The following is a 17782-nucleotide window of genomic DNA, read 5'->3' as shown; positions in this document are numbered from 1 at the left end:
TTGTTTCTTATCTTCCATACACAAAAATGTATAAGCTTTTTTCCTTCTCTTCCATACGACATGAGTAAATTGTGCAAATGTTGGTTAAACACCTTTTAGATGGGAACCAAACCCAAGCATTCAAATTTCTTGACTCTTGCAAAGTATAACGGAGAGAATATCACAACCTTTACAAAGTCATTACTCATATAAAACTTACCACAATACAAAGTCAAGCTGAGTCTCCTTTAAAACTTGTAACCAATACAAAACTCAAGTTTTATGCAGAAGCTTCCATGGCTATAGCTACGTCCTCTTCTTCTCCACCAGCTAGCTTAGCTTCTTTCAGTTTGTGAGAATCTTCGACATCCTCTTGTTTCTTCAATGCTTGTGCTCGGAAACCGACCATTATCTCCTCTGCTTTTTCAACCATTGCCGACATATTCCCATAGCGCGCTTGCAGTTTTCTCTCTGTCTCCTTTTGCTTTACCACTTCGTCTTGCAAATTCTTTTTCCTGAAAGATGCAGCCATCTCTTCTTGCCTCTTCAATGCTTTGAAACACTCGACTTCTGTTCCACCAATCTCAATCTGCTTTAAAGTCGCCTCTATTTGGGTCCACACGGTCTCTGCCCTCCTCTGTCAAATGAACAAATCCATTAAACATGACACCACAAAAGTTTGAAATATAATTTCAGAACTAACATTAAACCAATGTGAACTATATATTACCTCATGACCCTTTGTATAGGTTTTATACTTGGCCTTCATGTGTTCTGCCTTCTTCTCATCTTCCTCGAACTTTTTTCTCGCATTCTCCATCTCCACCTGCAAAGATGCAACTTTTTCCGCGTTTGCAGCAACACTTGAGAGCCCGTAAGCGTTTTGGGTGGGCAAGTAGATGAGATCGTTCACGGATCTGTTGCGAGCTTCTATGAAATCATCGAGTGTCTTGTCCGCATGATCCATTGACACACGCAGAAACTCCCCCTCTTCCTTTATCATGCTGTCCGCCTACCAAAAATCAGTGGCAACAACCTTCATTAGAATTCCCCTTAGTGTATACCAAGTTACAGATGCTGATTCAAATTAAAAGCGGATTCACATTCATGTCAAAAAAAGGCATCAAGCAATCTAATCCTAAACCAAGTGCAAACTAAAGAATCCAGAGTTGGGCCACCAAATAAATCAACCAAAAGAACAAATGTACAACTAACAATGGGAAGATTCATATACATACCTCTTGGAGTTCATATTCCTCGAAATCTTCAATTGCAAGAATTTGAGAAGCAGAACTGTTGGTACGGTTCTTGGCTCCTTTCTTCTTCTCAGCTTTATCATCAAGCGGATACTTTGCATTATCATGCTCCAGCAACTTTAGAAGCTCCTCTCGTACCATTTTATCTGCAACCTCAATAGGAGTAGGAGGAACAACAGAACTTTTGTCTCCGTCAGCTGAAAGTAACGAGTTCCTAATTATTTCCAATGAAGCAGCTGGAGGTCTAGGAAGATCTCTCTGCAAGACCTTGGATCTCTTCTTAAGCAATGCCTGTTGTCTTGCTTCTTCCTCAGCCTTTTCCCTCGCTATCCTGTCTGACATATCTTCCTCAATTTTCTCTTCTGGCTCTTCACTTTCCTCTGGAGGAAGTTGTGGAACTATTTGGTACTCGTTCTTTGGCTGAGGAAGCCCAGTCAAACCAGAGCGTAAACTCCTTTTAGCTTCCTCTCGTCTATGCCTCTCAAGTTTAGCATTGTCGTGCATGTCCATGTCTTCATTAATATGAAGTTCATCCCTGAACGGAGTCCCTTTGGGTGTCATAGAAAAAGAAGATCCATCCCTTGATGGAGTCAAGCCAATTCTTGGAGTAAGACCAGCACCGCCAGGAGTCATCGAAGGGGTCAACATTGGATTAGGCGTTTGAATCTCCTTCTTCCTTGGAGTGACCCCAGTAAAGTCAGAAGGGTGCAATTCAGGATTTTCTCCTCCTAGCAAAGGTGTCTGAGAGTCTCTTAATCTAGCCAGGTTTTCTGCTTCCATCATAATAGCATCACCTTTACCAGAAGGAGTTCTTTGTGGCGTCCTCATAGGTGTCATTCCTTGCCTTGGTGTTTGTGAGTAATTTGCCAAAAGTGCACGAGTAGCAGCGCTTCCTTCGGTTAGCTCCTCATTCTCTGCAAGAAGGTCACTGGCGTAGCCCATTTTAGCAATTTCTTGTAGCTCGTGGTCTGATATCTGCGGTGGTGGTAACATCAGCTTCGATCTCTTTCTAACAGCTTCAGGATCATTCAGCTTGTTCGCTTGCAATATAGCTGCTGGAGCATCCTGTCTCTGAGCAATTTTGTTCCTAGCAACATCCTGTTTGCGTAACTGTGCTTCCACATCAGCTCTTCTTTTGCCTTCCAGCTCTTCAATGGTTGTTGGAAATTTAACTTGGTCAGCAGGACGATCTTCATCTGCAGTATCATAGAATCCTGCAGGTGCCCTTTTTTCAAAAGGAATTTCTGCATTATAGTCGATTCCCTTTCTCTTCCTTTTCCTATGTCTACCATCAATCCCAGCTGCTTTTAGTTCTCTTCTCTTTTGAAGAGAAGCAAGCCTTCTAGCTTCCTCAAGTTGTTTTTCTCTAGCTTTTCTTTTAGCCTTCTTTCCCCTAGTGTTAGCCAACCTAGCTCTTGCTTCAGAAAGCATTTCCTTCTCATCTTCGTCCATGTCTACGGGATCAGGACGAGCAGGCTTTGCTTCTGGGTTTGGATCAATCTCACCAGGGCGTAGTTTCCGTGGATCATCCGCTGCATCATAATTCTCGTCCTTAGTACATGCTGCATCAAGAAGCTTTTCATACCTCTCAAGGCACTGAGATGGCGTACGGCCAACAATAGGAGCAATAGTTCTCCACTGAGTAGGCAGAAGTTTAGCAAGATGTAGAAGCTTCTCATCTTCTTCTCTGGTCCATTCAGTCTATATAAACATCACAAAAACAAATCAGTTTCTAATTCAAAACCATAAGCAAAGCCTAACAATACTCCAAAAGTCCTACAATTAGTACGAACTTCAGAAACAAAGCAAACCATATATACCACTAAACATCCAAGTATCAAGCTAACAAACTACCTATAGGCCTAAATTCAAACTATAGCTTTCATTATTTTCCAGATCCAAAACAATTTTTTTCTATCGAACACTACCACTGAAGAGAAGGAAAAGGCGGACACACACATACCTTTTTAATAGAAGGATCGAGCCACTCGTACCAGCGAGCTTTACACTGTTTGGCAGATTTACGAACGAGAAGAGACGAGATCCGAGCCCATTGGTTCTTACCATACTTCATAACGGCGGCCTTGAGAATCTCATCTTCGGTGTTCTTCCACACACCTCCCTTAATCATAATCCTCATCTTCGCTCAACTGTTTTTGATCCAAACGCACTCCAAATTCAAGGTTTGTAAAGCTAAATGCTCGTGGAAATCAGCAGAACGAAGCTCAGAAGGAAGCGAGCGAGCGAGAGAGAGTAACCCTAGATTAGGGTTGGAACCAACGAAGAAGAAAAGAAGATTCAATCGAACACTATAGCCCTTTTCTTTTTAATTTTTTTTTGTTTTTTTTTTCTCCCAAATCATAAATATCGGAATATAGTTATGGGCCTAACCGACTGGACCAAATCCGTACTTAATGGGCCGTTTTAAAGTGATAGATTAATAGCATCGTTTTTTTTATGTCATCTTGAGCCACTGTTGTCTCTTTCCTCTGAACGCAAAGAAGCAGCAGAGAGAGAGAGAGAGCACGAAGCACTAAAACCGTAATGGTGAAGCTCACGGCTGATTTGATCTGGAAAAGTCCTCACTTCTTCAATGCCGTAAAGGAGCGAGAATTGGATCTACGAGGTATAGAACTTCTTCTCTTTCCAATCACCCTTTCTATGGTTTTCGTAACCCTAAAATACACACCTGCTCTGAGTAATCGTTTGTTGTATTTGCTGCAGGTAACAAGATACCTGTAATCGAGAACTTGGGTGCTACTGAGGTAGTTCCTTGCTTTGTTTTTGCCAGACGTGTTCTATCTAGTTTCGATTCTTCTTTGTCTGTCATCTGAAGATTTTTGTAGATGCGGTTGTATTGAATGTTCTTAAAGTCTGCTTGTTGGGGTTTCTGCATTCAAGTATTTTGAAAAAAGTTCATTGAAAGAAACATTGCTGAATCGAAGCAATTTGCTCCTTTGTCTTGCATCTGTATTTCTAACTCTTCAGGAGTGTATCTGTGGCTTCGTGTGATACTACTTTTGTTCTGACTGTGTTAGGCCATATAAGATTGATTTTTTTGTGTTAGGCCATGTTAATTTGCATGTTTGATGCCCTCTAGTATGCTGTAGTGATCCTCCTTCGTATTTTATTACTTTAGTTGAATTGATTTTTGATAGGTATACTAATTAACTTTTGTTGCTTTGCTTGCAGGACCAATTCGATACCATTGATCTGTCTGACAATGAGATAGTTAAGCTAGAAAACTTTCCACTCCTCAACCGCTTAGGAACTTTGCTCATCAATAACAATCGGATCACCCGGATAAATCCTAATCTTGGAGGTAACCTCTATGTGCGTCTTGTAATTAAAATAAAAATAGAATTTTGAACACATTGTTTGCGTTGTTGATTAATCCTGTTGTATGTATTGTATGGTTGTACTTTTGCAGAATTCCTGCCGAAGCTTCACTCTTTGGTTCTTACAAACAACAGGCTTGTGAATTTGGTTGAAATTGACCCCCTTGCCTCCATTCCGAAGCTGCAGTACCTTAGTTTGTTGGATAATAATATCACCAAGAAGCCAAATTATCGCCTTTATGTGATTCACAAGCTAAAATCTCTTCGAGTACTGGATTTCATAAAAATCAAAGCCAAGGTAAGAACTTTATTCTGTATATTTAACTAATTATATATGGTGATAGAAAATGTTAAAAGAAAGACCATTTTACCTGACAAACATTGGTTCTTCACAGGAGAGAGCTGAAGCTGCAGCTTTGTTTTCATCCAAAGAAGCAGAAGAAGAGGCTAAGAAGGTTTCTCACGAGGAGGTTAAAAAAGTGCCAGAAACTGCAGAAAACCCAGAGACTCCGAAAGTGGTGGCCCCAACACAGGAGCAAATTTTAGCAATCAAGGTGCGATCATCTCTAAATCATGTCATATTGGTTTTCCAGTTGAGTAGCTTAGGAAATTTTAAAAGATCTTTCCAAGATGAAAATTGAAAACCACAAAAACTCCAGGAATTGGGTGTTGGAAGAGGAGAGAAACTAGGAACTGGAAACTGGATAGGACCAAGCATATTTGCTGACTTGTTTATCTTTAACTTAAGTAAGGTTGTGTGTTTGATAGTAACTTTGGTGTTTTGTTTTCATGATGTTCCAGGCTGCAATTATCAACTCCCAGACTATAGAAGAAATTGCCAGACTCGAACAGGTCCCTGGCTTTTTTGATCAAATTTGTGCCTGATGATGTTGGTTTTCGATGATTTTGACAGCTTTGTTTTGTTTTGGTTGGTGGACATGTAGGCTTTGAAGTTTGGCCAGGTTCCTGCAGGCCTGATAATTCCTGATAACAAGCCTGCATCTGCTGAACAAACCATGCTTGATGTTAATGAAGATTCTGCCATGGAGGTAGTGTTCTTGTAATAAAATGTTGCTCCTTGTTCCATGATTCTAATGGTTAGAGTTCTTGGTTTTTAAGTTAGAATGACTACGTGTGAGTTGTTTGCTTGACTGGTTGATGTTGCTAGTTTGAATTCATAAAACCAATTGCATAAACATTTTTGGTAGTTGGTTTATTATGAACTAAAAGCTCCTGCAATTTTGTTGTCCTTCAGGAATAGAAGAAAGTGTGGAAATGCTCTTCCAGTCGAGGTAGCTACTGCTCCAGTGTTCAGTAATTGTTTCTGACTAGCGGTCCTGTAAGGTTTCTGTCAGTTTGTTAGGAACTCATGCGCAATAGGTGGAACCTGTAAACTAGTTACTGCTCGAGAGCATCTGTTTTTGAACCCTTAAAAAGAGTTGCAAAGAGGATTGTAGTCTTTAGTCTGTATCCGCAGAGAGAAGAGAGGATGAACACAGTATTTGCTTATGCTCTTTTTCGCACTATAGTTTCTTCTCATATTATTATGTATCTCGTGGATCAGTGTCATGATACACTGAGAAACATAGTTAGAGAAAGAAGTCGCATGACGCAAGCTAAAAATCTTCACCATTCAATTAAAATGACTTGTCATCAACGGATCTCTTACAATTCACCATTCAATTAAAATGACTTGTCATCAAACCAACAAAGAAAGTAAGTAGAAAGATCTCTTCTTAGTTGCAGGGCTCAGGAGCAATGCCTAGGCGGGAATTGGGGACGTCAAACAAGATCCTCAGATTCTGCTGTTGGAGATTAGCGATGACGTTTAAAACAGCGTTTGCGTTCTGCGGTATTCCGGCCATGGACAGACACGCCAGCGTTCCAGCACTGCTGTGGATAAGCGTATTCTCCACCGGAAGCTTCAGGTCGAGTGACGTCATGTGCAGCGTTATCTTTGGCGCCACATTCTCGTTATCCGCGGTGAAACACGTATCAAACGCTCCCAACGTCGAGAATGACCCATTCACCTAGAGTTACATCATTATATATGTAACAACAAGATTAAATTTTATTACTAATTATACGTAACAGAATTGTGATATTAACGAACGTAATTACCTGCTTCCTAAACTCGTCTCTAATGGCTTCGTAAACGGGTTGAGCAAAACGGGTTATGACAGTGCCGGAATCGATGATTGTTCCGGCGCCGGAACTTGAGTCGAACGTCAAGAACTTTTGGTCAACGGGGACCTGGACCGAACCGACACTCACTCCGGTGAGATTGACATAGTAAAGCGACGGACGGCGAGGGTTACGGAGGAGTGGGGTGTATCTGATGGATTTGGGTTGACCCAAGAGACCGAGCTTCAACGACCCGGAGAAGTAGAAGGACCTGAAGCTAGGGAGGCAGTATGAGAACACTCCCGAGTAAAGCGACGATGTTTGCGAGACCAGCGACATAGGCCCGCGTCCCAGGCCCATTAGTCCTTGCGGAGGTAGAGAATTGCCTGAGGCGGAGTTGACGCAGCCGAAGGAGAAATTTGGGACGACGTCGGAGGATAACGTCAGTGTGTCTTGGACGAGGTTTCCGGAGAAGGATGAACCTCCGCCGTAAGATTGGTTGAATGAGCAGATGGACGGTTGTGGTGAGGAGGAAGGGCACGTGAGGCCATGTGCTTGTGTGCATTGTGCGGTGGAGCAAGAGACTGTTGAGTAAGTGGAGGATGAGTTCGGGTTAAAAGAAGGTGAGTCGGCGGAACAGCCGGAGCAGCCGGAGCAAGGGACCCAAACGGCGTCGTTGCTTGTGTCTAGGACCATGAACATGAGCTGTGGGGGAGTGCCGAGTTTGGCTCGGACGACGTAGTTTCCTGTGTGGAGCTGGTTACCGGAGGCAATGGGGACGGAGATTGGTTTTGGTTTACCGGCGACGAGGCTTGAGAGGTAGGTGAGGCGGTGGGAGTCGGAGGAGGCCATATGAAGGACGGTGTCTATTACGGAAGCGGAGGCGTGAGTGGGTGCGAAAGGTGAGCATTTTGCGTTAATGGGGATGATGGAGAGATCGTCGGAGCCGTCAGGAGCTGCGGTCGCACATGGGTCACGTGTGGCGGTGGTGAATGCGAACGGCACGAGAAGAGTAAAGAAGAAGAAGCAATGGAGAGCTGAGGAAGCCATGGTTTTAAGATAACGTGATTGTGTTGATATATTTAGATAACATTCGCTGAGTGAGTGAGTGTAATGTTTTCGTACGTCTTTATATATATGGCCAAAGAGATAGTTTTTAAAGTACGAAATTGACCCTTATTTGATATATGATTGGTGGGATCCGGTCCGTTCTATCTGGCACTAGCACAACTTGATCATCATGTGTGCGAGATAAAATGGTAAAATGTGTGTTCTTTGGTAAATGTGGTCAAAGTGTCTGATTAGGCTATCTAATGGCGTGTCAGCGCGGTGGGATCCAAGCATCGATACATCTCTTACCTTCATGGCCAATATCTCATGAAACTCAACAAAATACTACAGTTCGAGTTGTTATTACCTTATTCCTTTGATACTAACTAACTTTATCTTGAATAGTAATACAGTTCATACGTTGATGTAAGTTTTGAGGGTTGAAAAAGAAGAAAGAAGTCACGAGGAGACATGGAGTGTGTTGGAAAGTAGCAAGTAAATCAGTCAAGGGACCAAAAGCATATCGCATGTGAAGTGAAATGTGATTTGGATAGTGATGATAAAAACAAAACCAAACGAACCAATAATTATGATGCCAAAATCAGGACAAACTATAACAGACTGTTATTTGCTTTTTTTTTTTCGTTTCTTTTCCTTTTCGGTTGGGGCAAGTGAACCATATTTAATATTTTACACCTATTTAATTATCGTATATCTTGTTTCTAAATGATTCTCAAATTATAATTGGTAATTTTGTAGGGTCTTTATGTTAGCTTTTAGTCTTTTACCAACACTTATCTTAGCACACAGGGAAAATAAAAATCATGATGCTCTAATGAAAGTGAACAATCTTTTGATTTTTAGAGTCCGTGACTCGTGACTCGTGAGCCTTCCTTATCGTGTTGACAGTGACAGACCGACGTTATCTCTATTTCGTCATTTACTCTCATTGTTCGTTCACGAGACCTCTTACATATTTACCATCCTCAAAATTGTCATATATAACCGGCTAAAAAACAAAAGTCATAATCTTTCTTTTTACCTTTTGTCCATCCATCCAATATAATACTACTAGCATTTACATGATCTACATCCAATTATATCTTCTAGTAGCAATTTGCTAAATGACCCTTGCATAATGAGTGATCATTTTCCGATATTATATATGACCAAAAAATGTTGTAAAAAAAGCTATATCTAATCGTCAAAACAAAACTGATCAAACGCCCACAAGGCAGATCAATCATACCCCGCGAAAGTTCCAATCTTACGAGCTAGCCTACATTGACAACCAGTTTGCTCTGTACATGCCCTTCATACTGATTTGATGCAACAACATTATTCAATCCTCAACCATAAAAAATAAAATAAAACGATGAATATGAATACAACAACACATATACTGAGCCAAGCAATGCTTCTGTCGCTCTTATTAGCTTACATTCACACCAATGCTTTGGGAAGTAAGCTGGTGAATTCTTACTTTGCTTCCATTACATAGCTTTACAAATTAAACTTCACAAAATTAAAAAGATGGTTTTGATATCCCTTCGCATTTGTACATTATCTCCTGAGAAATGAAAGGTAATTCGATATTCCGTTAAAAAGGCTACTTGTACCAAAAGGGAGAATTAGGCTATAGACGAACTTTGACATTGACATATAGTTAGTTATAAAGGCAAAACTATAGACATGCCCCTCAAGATTTTTGGGTTGGGTTTGGAAAATGAACAATAGATCATGTGGGTTATGATTGATGACCACTAACAAACTTGACCAGGATGAACATCGAAATTATCGAATGAAGTGTCTTACTTATTCTACAAGAAGCTAAAACTTGTGTACCTGCTTTTATGATGAAACATCATCCTTTGGTTTAATTATCACAACAGGACAATGCGCGTGGTTGGTGCAGTAGTTGCTTACACTTCCCAAAAACATTCTGTTTTAAGAAAAAACTGGATTCAATACTGGCTTTTGCTCGCCAAATAAGGTTTCACTAGCTAAAGAACGCACAGTAGTATTGGTATAAACATTTTCAAAGGGAAAAAGATTCCTTGATGCAGTTTTATGTTAGATGAGGAGAGAAATGTCCCCACAAAAATATAGGCTAACTGCATATATGTATTGTAAGTTGTAACCATGGTAGACAAGTACAAAGATGAACATTTACTCAGTTCTGGTTTAGTAGGATTTGTTCAAGCTTCACTTAGACCAATCTGGTTCTAACTATTAGGCCAAAAAGCTTCCATATTAGGCCAATCTGGTTCTAATTCATCCATGTACAGAGAAAGATGCAAATGAGAATGAAAACCAATAGTCAGAAGCCAGCAAGGGAAAAACTAATTCAGCATATCAACCAAAGATTAAACACCTTGAAATTGATTTTCATCAGTGTTACATTGTATCAACATAGCAAGATACTAGAGTACGGAAGAAGAGATATATATACCTCTTAATGCGGCCATAAGCCCGGGAACCCATGACAAGAAGATCAGCATGCAATTCCTCTACAGCTTCACAGATCTTATACTTGGGATCCCCAACTACCACTTGGGTTTTCACAGTTACCTTAAATCATCACAACTTGCTCATAAATCACCATCCTCAAAATCAATTCATATATATAGATCACACATCAGTAATTGCTCCATACTCTTAATCGTTTCGTGAACAAACACTACTGGATCTAGACTATGAGGTTAATAAACTCTAACAGAGTAACAGGGGAAAGTAAAACACTACTCACCGATTTCTGAGCGCAAATTTGAAGAGCGTGTTCGAGGATAGTATCAGTGATCCGCTTCTGGTGTTGTTCGATTGCAGCGGTGAAAGCAGGAACCTCAAGACCACCTTTTCATCGCACAAAACTCACAGAGTCAATTCAACAAACACCATAACCATAGTCCATATATATGATCAATCATAAAAAAATAGGGAACAAAATTAGTAGTAGTAAAGAGACTCAACTGGGACCGCCGAAAGGGATGGTGCCAGGACTAACACCAGCGGCGACAGATGGCGAAGGCTGGACATGGAGTATGACGAATGATGAATCGGGAGAAGACGATGAGAGCTTGAGGTTGTCCAAAGCCCACCTCAAAGCTTCCATACTCACCTCGCTTCCATCTACTGCCACAACAACGCAACTCAAGCTTCCTGAAACATCCATGACTTCTTTCTTCTTCAATCTCTCTCGATCTCTTGTGCTTGTGATATTCAATCAACTCTTTGGAATGTTCAAGAGGACGATGGCTTCCACGTCTCTCACCAATTTAAAATTCGAACGGAGGGTATATATGTCATTTCATAGCTGAGATATGTAGGGAGTGAAAAAGTATTAAGAAATAATTTAAGTGCTAAAATATAAATAGAGTAAAGTTGTCTCCGCGCGTGGATTTCAGACGCGCTAGCATTTGTTGTTGACTTGTGTGTATTTTCGTCTTCTCTCTCTTCTTCACTCGACCCCCTCTCGATTTCTGATCGCCGATCTCCGTCTTTGATTCTCCGTTTACCGGCGAGGCTTTGTTTCCCTCAGATTTGTGTAGAGATGAAGAAAAAAATGGATGTGTTCGATTTCAAAGAAGACGACGAGGTCGCTGAATCCGCAGCTGGAAAGTTGTTGGCAAAATACTCAAACCCTAGTCCGTACATCCGAAGCTGTAAGTTCTTTCTCTTCTTCTTCTTCTTCCTTTTTTTAACTTCAAATGTTCATATATATACAAAATTTCTCGCTTCCGTTTCAACTCTGGAAAAAAAAAAAAAACAATTTGGGATTGAGATATTGTGAACGGAGAGAAGTTAACCCTAACCTGAGAATTCTTCTATCTAGTATAGCTTTCTGGAATATAGTGTATAGTTGAATACTTATGGACATGGTTAATTGTTGCCAGTCGTCTGCAATGAAAAACGTGTTCAGAAACAAGAACCTGAAGGCCCAAGTTGTTCAGAGCCTGCTACTGATGTAGACGATCATCATTGTGAAGATGCTCCGACTTTGATTTCAGAAGGTGAGGATCCCAGTACGAGTCTCACATTTGGTTTGGAAACAAGTGACCATTTGAAAGAAGGAGGTGCAGAGTACGTCGATCATGGTTTGATGTTTGGTTTGGATACTGAAGACGTTGCAAAAGAAACAGATGTTGATCACGATAATCACGAGATGATGTTTGGTTTGGATACCGAGGACGACATAGAAGAAACAGATGTTGATCATGGTTTCTCTTGCCAGCCAGGGGATAAAAGTTACTATGCTGAAACTTCGTCATATAATCAACGCCAATTGAACTCATCCCTTTCAGATTCTGAATCCAGTGTATGTGAATTTACCTTGTATTGCTTCTTTCATGTATGCTAAAAGCCTTGCAATTTTAATCGCTTCACTTTTTTTGCAGCAGGAGGAAAATGATATGGTGTCAGCTATTGAAAGCTTCAGCGATCGATCTGCGTTGAGTGAAACTTCTGATTCAGAAAGTGATGAAGGTACATGCTTCAGCTTTTCATTATATTTCCTCACTGATATCTACTTCGATGTCTCGCCTATGTCTGACCGGGTATTGATTTCAATGTTATATGTGCTGAAAGATTGGATGGCGGAACACGGCTTCAGTGATGTGGAAAAGGTAATGAGTTTGTTAATTTCTTAAGCAATGTTAAAGTAAGAGTTATAATTTGTAGACTGATGCCTTCCACATCTCAGATCGACAAAAGCACAGCTGTGATAATGACTTCGGAGTATGTTATACTTAAAGATATGCACTGTGCTACGTCTCTGGTAATCTTTTCGTGCAATGGCATAAAAATAAAGAGTCACCTCACAAATAATGACGAAGGGCCATTTTCTTGTGAATTTGGAGTTGAAGACATAGTTAGTATTCAATACAATTGGTACCAAAATGTGAGTTATTCATATATGTTGTACTTTTCATTTTGAAGGATACTTCATGGGCACATTTTCTATCAGTTTTACAATTTTTGCTGTTCGTAGGTTGGATTGATCATTCTCAGAATTCAATTTCTTCTGAAGGATGAAAAATGCCATGAAGATATGCAACACACCACAGGTACCCTTGGCTATTGTATTTCTGCCTTTTAGGCTATCATATAATGTTACAAGCCATCTTGATATAATCCTACCGATACGATATGGTGTTTAGTCATCTTTTTCTCCAAATCATTGTATTTTCAATGCATATAGTCTTGGTTGAGTTACGTTTTTATTTCTGCTTATTCTTAAGGAGTCTGTAGACTTCAACATCGAATATGGTTTGTCTGTAAAGAGTTTGTACATGTTATCCAGTATTACTATTAAGAAAAGAATACAAATACAATACTACTTTTTCATGCTTTCATTTGATTTTTGGTTTAACTTAGTTGAAAAATGGTTGATAAAAAGTAGAATACAAAGTGGACTGATAACCTAGTGAGATATATTTAGTTATTTTTACGTGCAATTTGTTAAATCAAACCATATTAGTGATTTCACTTGTTTGCCGGCTACATTCTAATTTGCATGGGAGGAGCCTCTTCCTGTATGTTCATGTTTTATGATGGTAAGAGTTATAAGAGAAGATGTTTGATCTAATTTTTGTTTTTGACAAAACGAATAGTCTGGGTTTCTAAGCCTCGTCCCTTTTCAACTCAAGGGTTCTCCCTTCTAACTTTTCGTATATTACTTCATGTGGTTTCCAGACATTGAGGAGTTAAAGATTGCGGTAAAAGAACACAATTGGCCTGAGAAGCAACAAAAGATAAACTCGCTGCATGTGAAATACCCGGCTGTGTGGAATGCTGACTTTGAGTAAGCTTCTAATATTTTCTAATTAAAAATTACATTTTTTCTACCCACATATTTTAGTAAGTCTATTTGCATACTCTGCTATTGAGAAAGATTATTTGTTAGATATCTGAAATGTTAGAAATTGGGAACGACACTCATTTATGAGTATGAGTCATTTGGTTAGAACTCTATGAGAACCCAAACTTAATCAGGATATTCGACTTAAAGCCTTGAAAGCTTAAATTTGAAAACGTCTCAAGTGAAAAGCTGACTGCATATAAAAGGAACGACTTTAGACTTCCCTTAGGGAAAACTGGACCAAATCCTAAGAAATCTAACGTTGGGTTCATATTTAGTTTTTGTACATTGTAGGCGCTTTTGTGAGTTATTGTTCCAAATCCTCTCATATCTGTTTCTTTGTTGTAGGGTTGACGTGGAAGTATCAGGGGATAACTTGAATCAACATAAGCGTTATTTTCCAAGGTAAAACTGCTCTATAACAGCTGTTTATATGTCTTTCTGGATTCAGATGCTAACTTCTGTTCTAGTGATGGGATACATTTTCCAAAGTGCATCACTATTTATACATTATGGCTCTCTAAAGTAGATAACTGAACATGTGCATTTCCTGTCATCTCATCTTCCAAATTAACTTTTTAGCACTATGCATGTTTGTTGCAGTCAATTAAGGGGTCTTAGCATAATAGACACTGCACTTAGTCGAGGAAACATGATTTTAACTTGGACCAACAACTGGATAACGTCCTTCTCAAATTATGAGCTTTCAATTATTGAAGTTCTGGAATGATTGCAGTTAGTTCATGTTTATTGGGTCACGTTTCCTTACCGAAAGATTGTGAAACATTGGGAGATGGTATTTTATATGAATGGCTAGTTTTATGTTGTCTTTTCAGCTTTGATGAACCATTTGAGGATGTTGTCTATCCAAAGGGAGACCCAGATGCTGTTTCCATCTGCAAAAGAGATGTTGAGCTCCTGCAGCCAGAGACATTTGTGAATGACACGATCATCGACTTCTATATTAAGTAAGTTCTCAATTTTTAAATGCAATGCTTAAACGTTGCAATACTCTGGCATGTTCTGTAGTGAACTATTTTGCGGTTTGCTGTTTAGTTATCTCTCACTTGGTTTATGGTCTTATGATAATTCACAATTTTACTAATGCATTGCTTACAGTCATACTGAAAACTTCTTGTGATGCGACCTTTATTCAACTTTGTTGGTGTGTTCTTCTGTTATTTACAGTTATCTAAAGAATCAGATTCAAGTGGAGGAAAAACAGAGATTCCATTTCTTTAACAGCTTTTTCTTCCGGAAACTTGCTGATCTTGACAAAGATCCCTCAAGTATAGCTGATGGAAAGGCTGCTTTTCTACGTGTCCGTAAGTGGACAAGGAAGGTGGACATGTTTAGCAAGGACTATATTTTTGTGCCCGTGAACTTCAAGTGAGAAGAATTTAATGGCAGTTCTCGTTATGTTATATTTTTTATGACTTCAAAATCTGACGATGCTAAATTCTAATGACAGTCTTCACTGGAGTTTAATAGTCATATGTCACCCTGGTGAAGTGGCTAATTGTACAGGTAATGTCACATCTCACTTTATTTTTTTACCAAGTCATGATCATCAAGTTTCTTATTATTATGTTGTATCATTCTGCTGATCTAGACTTGGATGACTCCAAAAAAGTACCATGCATATTACATATGGATTCTATAAAAGGGAGCCATGCAGGCCTTAAAAATTTAGTCCAAAGGTATGTTAGCTTCCTTGCACCCCTGTTTTGTTTTGTCTTCTAATCTCCGTCTCTTCTGATTTTGGTAGCATTGCATATACGTCATCTATTTACATTTATCAGTTGCCAACGAGATGATATTCTACATTCCTCATGCTCTCTTAATCTTATTTGTTGAAGAATGTGTTGTAGCACCATACCCTGATCCTTTCAAATTAAGTGTGGAGCTAAAATGTTCAAGTTTTAAGCTGGTAATGCAATTTGCTGATAACTTTTTAGTTACTTGTGCGAGGAATGGAAGGAGAGGCATAAAGAGACATCAGATGAGATTTCTTCTAGACTCATGAATTTGCGGTTTGTCTCACTTGAGGTGCGACCTCTAACCTTAAAATTACTTTTGCTATTTCCAGGACATATAATAAGGAGTCTGAAAAAATCTTTTTTAAGCGTTCTTTGCTGTTGTGAAAACCCCTTTTTTGGTCTATTGAAGAATTTGCTTGGGTTGTATGATTCTTTTATAATTTTGTATGTCGAATTTTCAGAGGTAGAAAGTTAGAAAACTCTATTTCAACTTCAACAATTTTCCTGCTAAATAATAGATATTTTGCAGCTGTTAATGATAGTTAATGTGATGGCAAGTATGCTCTTTTTATTTCAGTTGCCACAGCAGGAAAACTCATTTGACTGTGGCCTCTTTCTGCTGCACTATCTGGAGCTATTTCTTGCTGAAGCTCCCCTTAATTTTAGCCCTTTCAAGATATATAATGCTTCCAACTTTGTAAGTCACTATTCTGATTGCTACTATTTGATAAGCTTTTGCCAAACCGAATCTTTTCACCCGCAATCATTTCGCAGATGCTTGCTAGAATATTTAGTTTACTCAAGTTGTTTTACTGCTTTTTGTGCTTAGTGTAGAAGTTGTCTCTTTTCAGACTAATCAATATATAATCTTCTGCTTGCTTCCTGATTTCATGAGTTAGTTTGAAAGAAGTTCAAGTGCTATACTCTAAGAGCTGCTTGGTCTGTATTCTTTGCAGTCTCTTTATTTGCTGATCATGCTTTTTCTCTGGTTTTCTCAGCTTTATCTGAACTGGTTTCCTCCTGCCGAGGCTTCCTTGAAGCGTACTCTGATTCAGAAGTTGATTTTTGAGCTCCTTGAAAACCGGTCACGGGAAGTTAGAAATGAACAGAACCAGTCCTGCGAAAGTCCAGAAAGTCCAGTTACCGTCAATAACAATACGGATATTGAGGTTCTCTCTGAGAGGTGCAGCCCCTTGATAGACTGTAACGGGAATATGACACAGATGCAAGACGATCAAGGAATCGAAATGACTTTGCTTGAAAGATCTTCCATGAGGAACACGCAAGTTGCTAATGATTCGGGTATGGTACTAAGAGATTTATTCGATTCAGGAGCCAACAACACAGGATCATTACTTGTACAACTACAACAACCATTCGAGGAACCATCTTCGTTTTATCATCTTAGTAACGACTCATTGGCAAGAGAGGTACTAAAAGTTCCGCAAGCTAATGATCAGATCTCCTTATAAACGTCAATTTTGATTTTCTTATATGTGCTCTGTTTTGGGCAGGAAGTGGACATGGAAACTGGCGAAGAGTTTATGTGTTTGAACGCTGGGGAGGGAAACTTTCAACGCATCTCTGAAACTGCCTCTCCGAGAACATCTAATTCATTCTCTTCATGGAACCTTGGTATTCCCCTGGTGCAGAAGGAAGATGAGACTGATTTCTTATCTGAAACTTCGAAAAGCACTAATGATGCAGAGGATATCGGTACCATGGAAGACAACCCAATGGAAGATGTTCATGAGGAAGAAACGGGCGAGAGTCCTCCAAGAGAGACCGTCTCTTTATTATCTTCAACCATGGGTTCTAACACTGACCAAAACACTCAGAATGAAGAGCTCGTTTCTACACACGTTGAGCTTGTTGTTCCATCGAGTCAAGTTGACAAAGACGAGGAGAAGACGTTGGAGCATGATCTTGAAATTGGGAACAAGAAGAGTGAAGACGTTGGAGATGATCTTGAAATTGGGAACAAGAAGAGTGAAGACGTTGGAGATGATTGTGATCAGAAGGAGCCAATGGAGGAAGAAGATGAGAACCGAGCCGCAAAACGGCCAAGGCTATCATCTTCCACATGTGTAGTTGAGAAGATTTAGAGAATGTGATATGTATAACGGGTCTTGTGTTGGTTCATGGATGGTTTAGGAAGTGTTTATAACGTTTTAGGAGGGTTTAAAAAGAGAAAGGAAAGAAAAATGTCTTTCATCGTTTTTTATGTAAAACTTCGAAGCGTTAACTTAGGGTTGATGAATATAGAGTTCATTTTGTGGTTCTTCTGAGTAATATTTATAGTCTAATTTTGTGGCCCAGGCTGATACCCCATGTGTTTTGAAAACCAAACGATAAGACGTAGTATGTAAGTAATAAGATTTAATTAGAAGCTTGTGAATCCTCCATTTTTTTTTTTTG

At 39.5% G+C, this 17782-nt stretch overlaps 5 protein-coding genes across 7 annotated transcripts; 2 read left to right on the top strand and 3 right to left on the bottom strand.

The window, feature by feature from the left end:
• Window positions 1-69: 69 nt before the first annotated feature.
• On the bottom strand, window positions 70-3579 carry LOC104755178 (cell division cycle 5-like protein). The gene is made up of 4 exons (XM_087495627.1): window positions 3199-3579; window positions 1218-2936; window positions 710-991; window positions 70-616 (listed from the first exon to the last, which is right to left on the bottom strand). Exons 1-4 carry the CDS (start codon window positions 3373-3375, stop codon window positions 260-262), a joined length of 2535 nt encoding a protein of 844 aa, XP_087351753.1. The 5' UTR covers window positions 3376-3579; the 3' UTR covers window positions 70-259.
• On the top strand, window positions 3557-6117 carry LOC104755177 (U2 small nuclear ribonucleoprotein A'-like). The gene is made up of 8 exons (XM_010477521.3): window positions 3557-3861; window positions 3960-4000; window positions 4428-4557; window positions 4666-4871; window positions 4969-5127; window positions 5375-5425; window positions 5518-5622; window positions 5829-6117. The coding sequence occupies exons 1-8, from the start codon at window positions 3780-3782 to the stop codon at window positions 5832-5834; spliced, it is 780 nt and encodes a 259-aa protein (XP_010475823.1). The 5' UTR covers window positions 3557-3779; the 3' UTR covers window positions 5835-6117.
• Window positions 6118-6180: 63 nt separating this feature from the next.
• Window positions 6181-7919, bottom strand: LOC104755176 (aspartyl protease AED3). The gene is made up of 2 exons (XM_010477519.3): window positions 6695-7919; window positions 6181-6603 (listed from the first exon to the last, which is right to left on the bottom strand). The coding sequence occupies exons 1-2, from the start codon at window positions 7745-7747 to the stop codon at window positions 6310-6312; spliced, it is 1347 nt and encodes a 448-aa protein (XP_010475821.2). The 5' UTR covers window positions 7748-7919; the 3' UTR covers window positions 6181-6309.
• Window positions 7920-9088: 1169 nt separating this feature from the next.
• Window positions 9089-11141, bottom strand: LOC104755175 (universal stress protein A-like protein). Its single transcript, XM_010477518.3, has 5 exons — window positions 10718-11141; window positions 10497-10600; window positions 10200-10318; window positions 9593-9689; window positions 9089-9317 (listed from the first exon to the last, which is right to left on the bottom strand). Exons 1-4 carry the CDS (start codon window positions 10917-10919, stop codon window positions 9599-9601), a joined length of 516 nt encoding a protein of 171 aa, XP_010475820.2. The 5' UTR covers window positions 10920-11141; the 3' UTR covers window positions 9089-9317; window positions 9593-9598.
• LOC104755173 (putative ubiquitin-like-specific protease 2B) lies at window positions 11137-17645 on the top strand. 3 transcript variants are annotated; one of them, XM_010477517.2, is made up of 16 exons: window positions 11137-11409; window positions 11641-12062; window positions 12145-12229; window positions 12332-12369; window positions 12447-12644; window positions 12735-12810; window positions 13439-13547; window positions 13953-14009; window positions 14441-14572; window positions 14793-14993; window positions 15076-15131; window positions 15217-15304; window positions 15563-15653; window positions 15942-16061; window positions 16363-16794; window positions 16879-17645. In XM_010477517.2, exons 1-16 carry the CDS (start codon window positions 11298-11300, stop codon window positions 17467-17469), a joined length of 2808 nt encoding a protein of 935 aa, XP_010475819.2. In that variant the 5' UTR covers window positions 11137-11297; the 3' UTR covers window positions 17470-17645. The 3 variants fall into 3 exon arrangements, with proteins under 3 accessions (XP_010475819.2, XP_010475818.2, XP_010475816.2); XM_010477516.2 differs by having other exon boundaries at window positions 11147-11409; window positions 12142-12229; XM_010477514.2 differs by having other exon boundaries at window positions 11274-11409; window positions 12142-12369.
• The last annotated feature ends 137 nt before the right edge of the window (window positions 17646-17782 follow it).

This window comes from Camelina sativa, chromosome 17, assembly GCF_030686135.1.
Source record: "Camelina sativa cultivar CO46 ecotype springtype chromosome 17, ASM3068613v1".
NCBI lineage: Eukaryota > Viridiplantae > Streptophyta > Magnoliopsida > Brassicales > Brassicaceae > Camelina > Camelina sativa.
The sequence above is the reverse complement of the archived record's forward strand: the minus strand, read 5'-3'. Positions and strand labels throughout refer to the sequence as shown.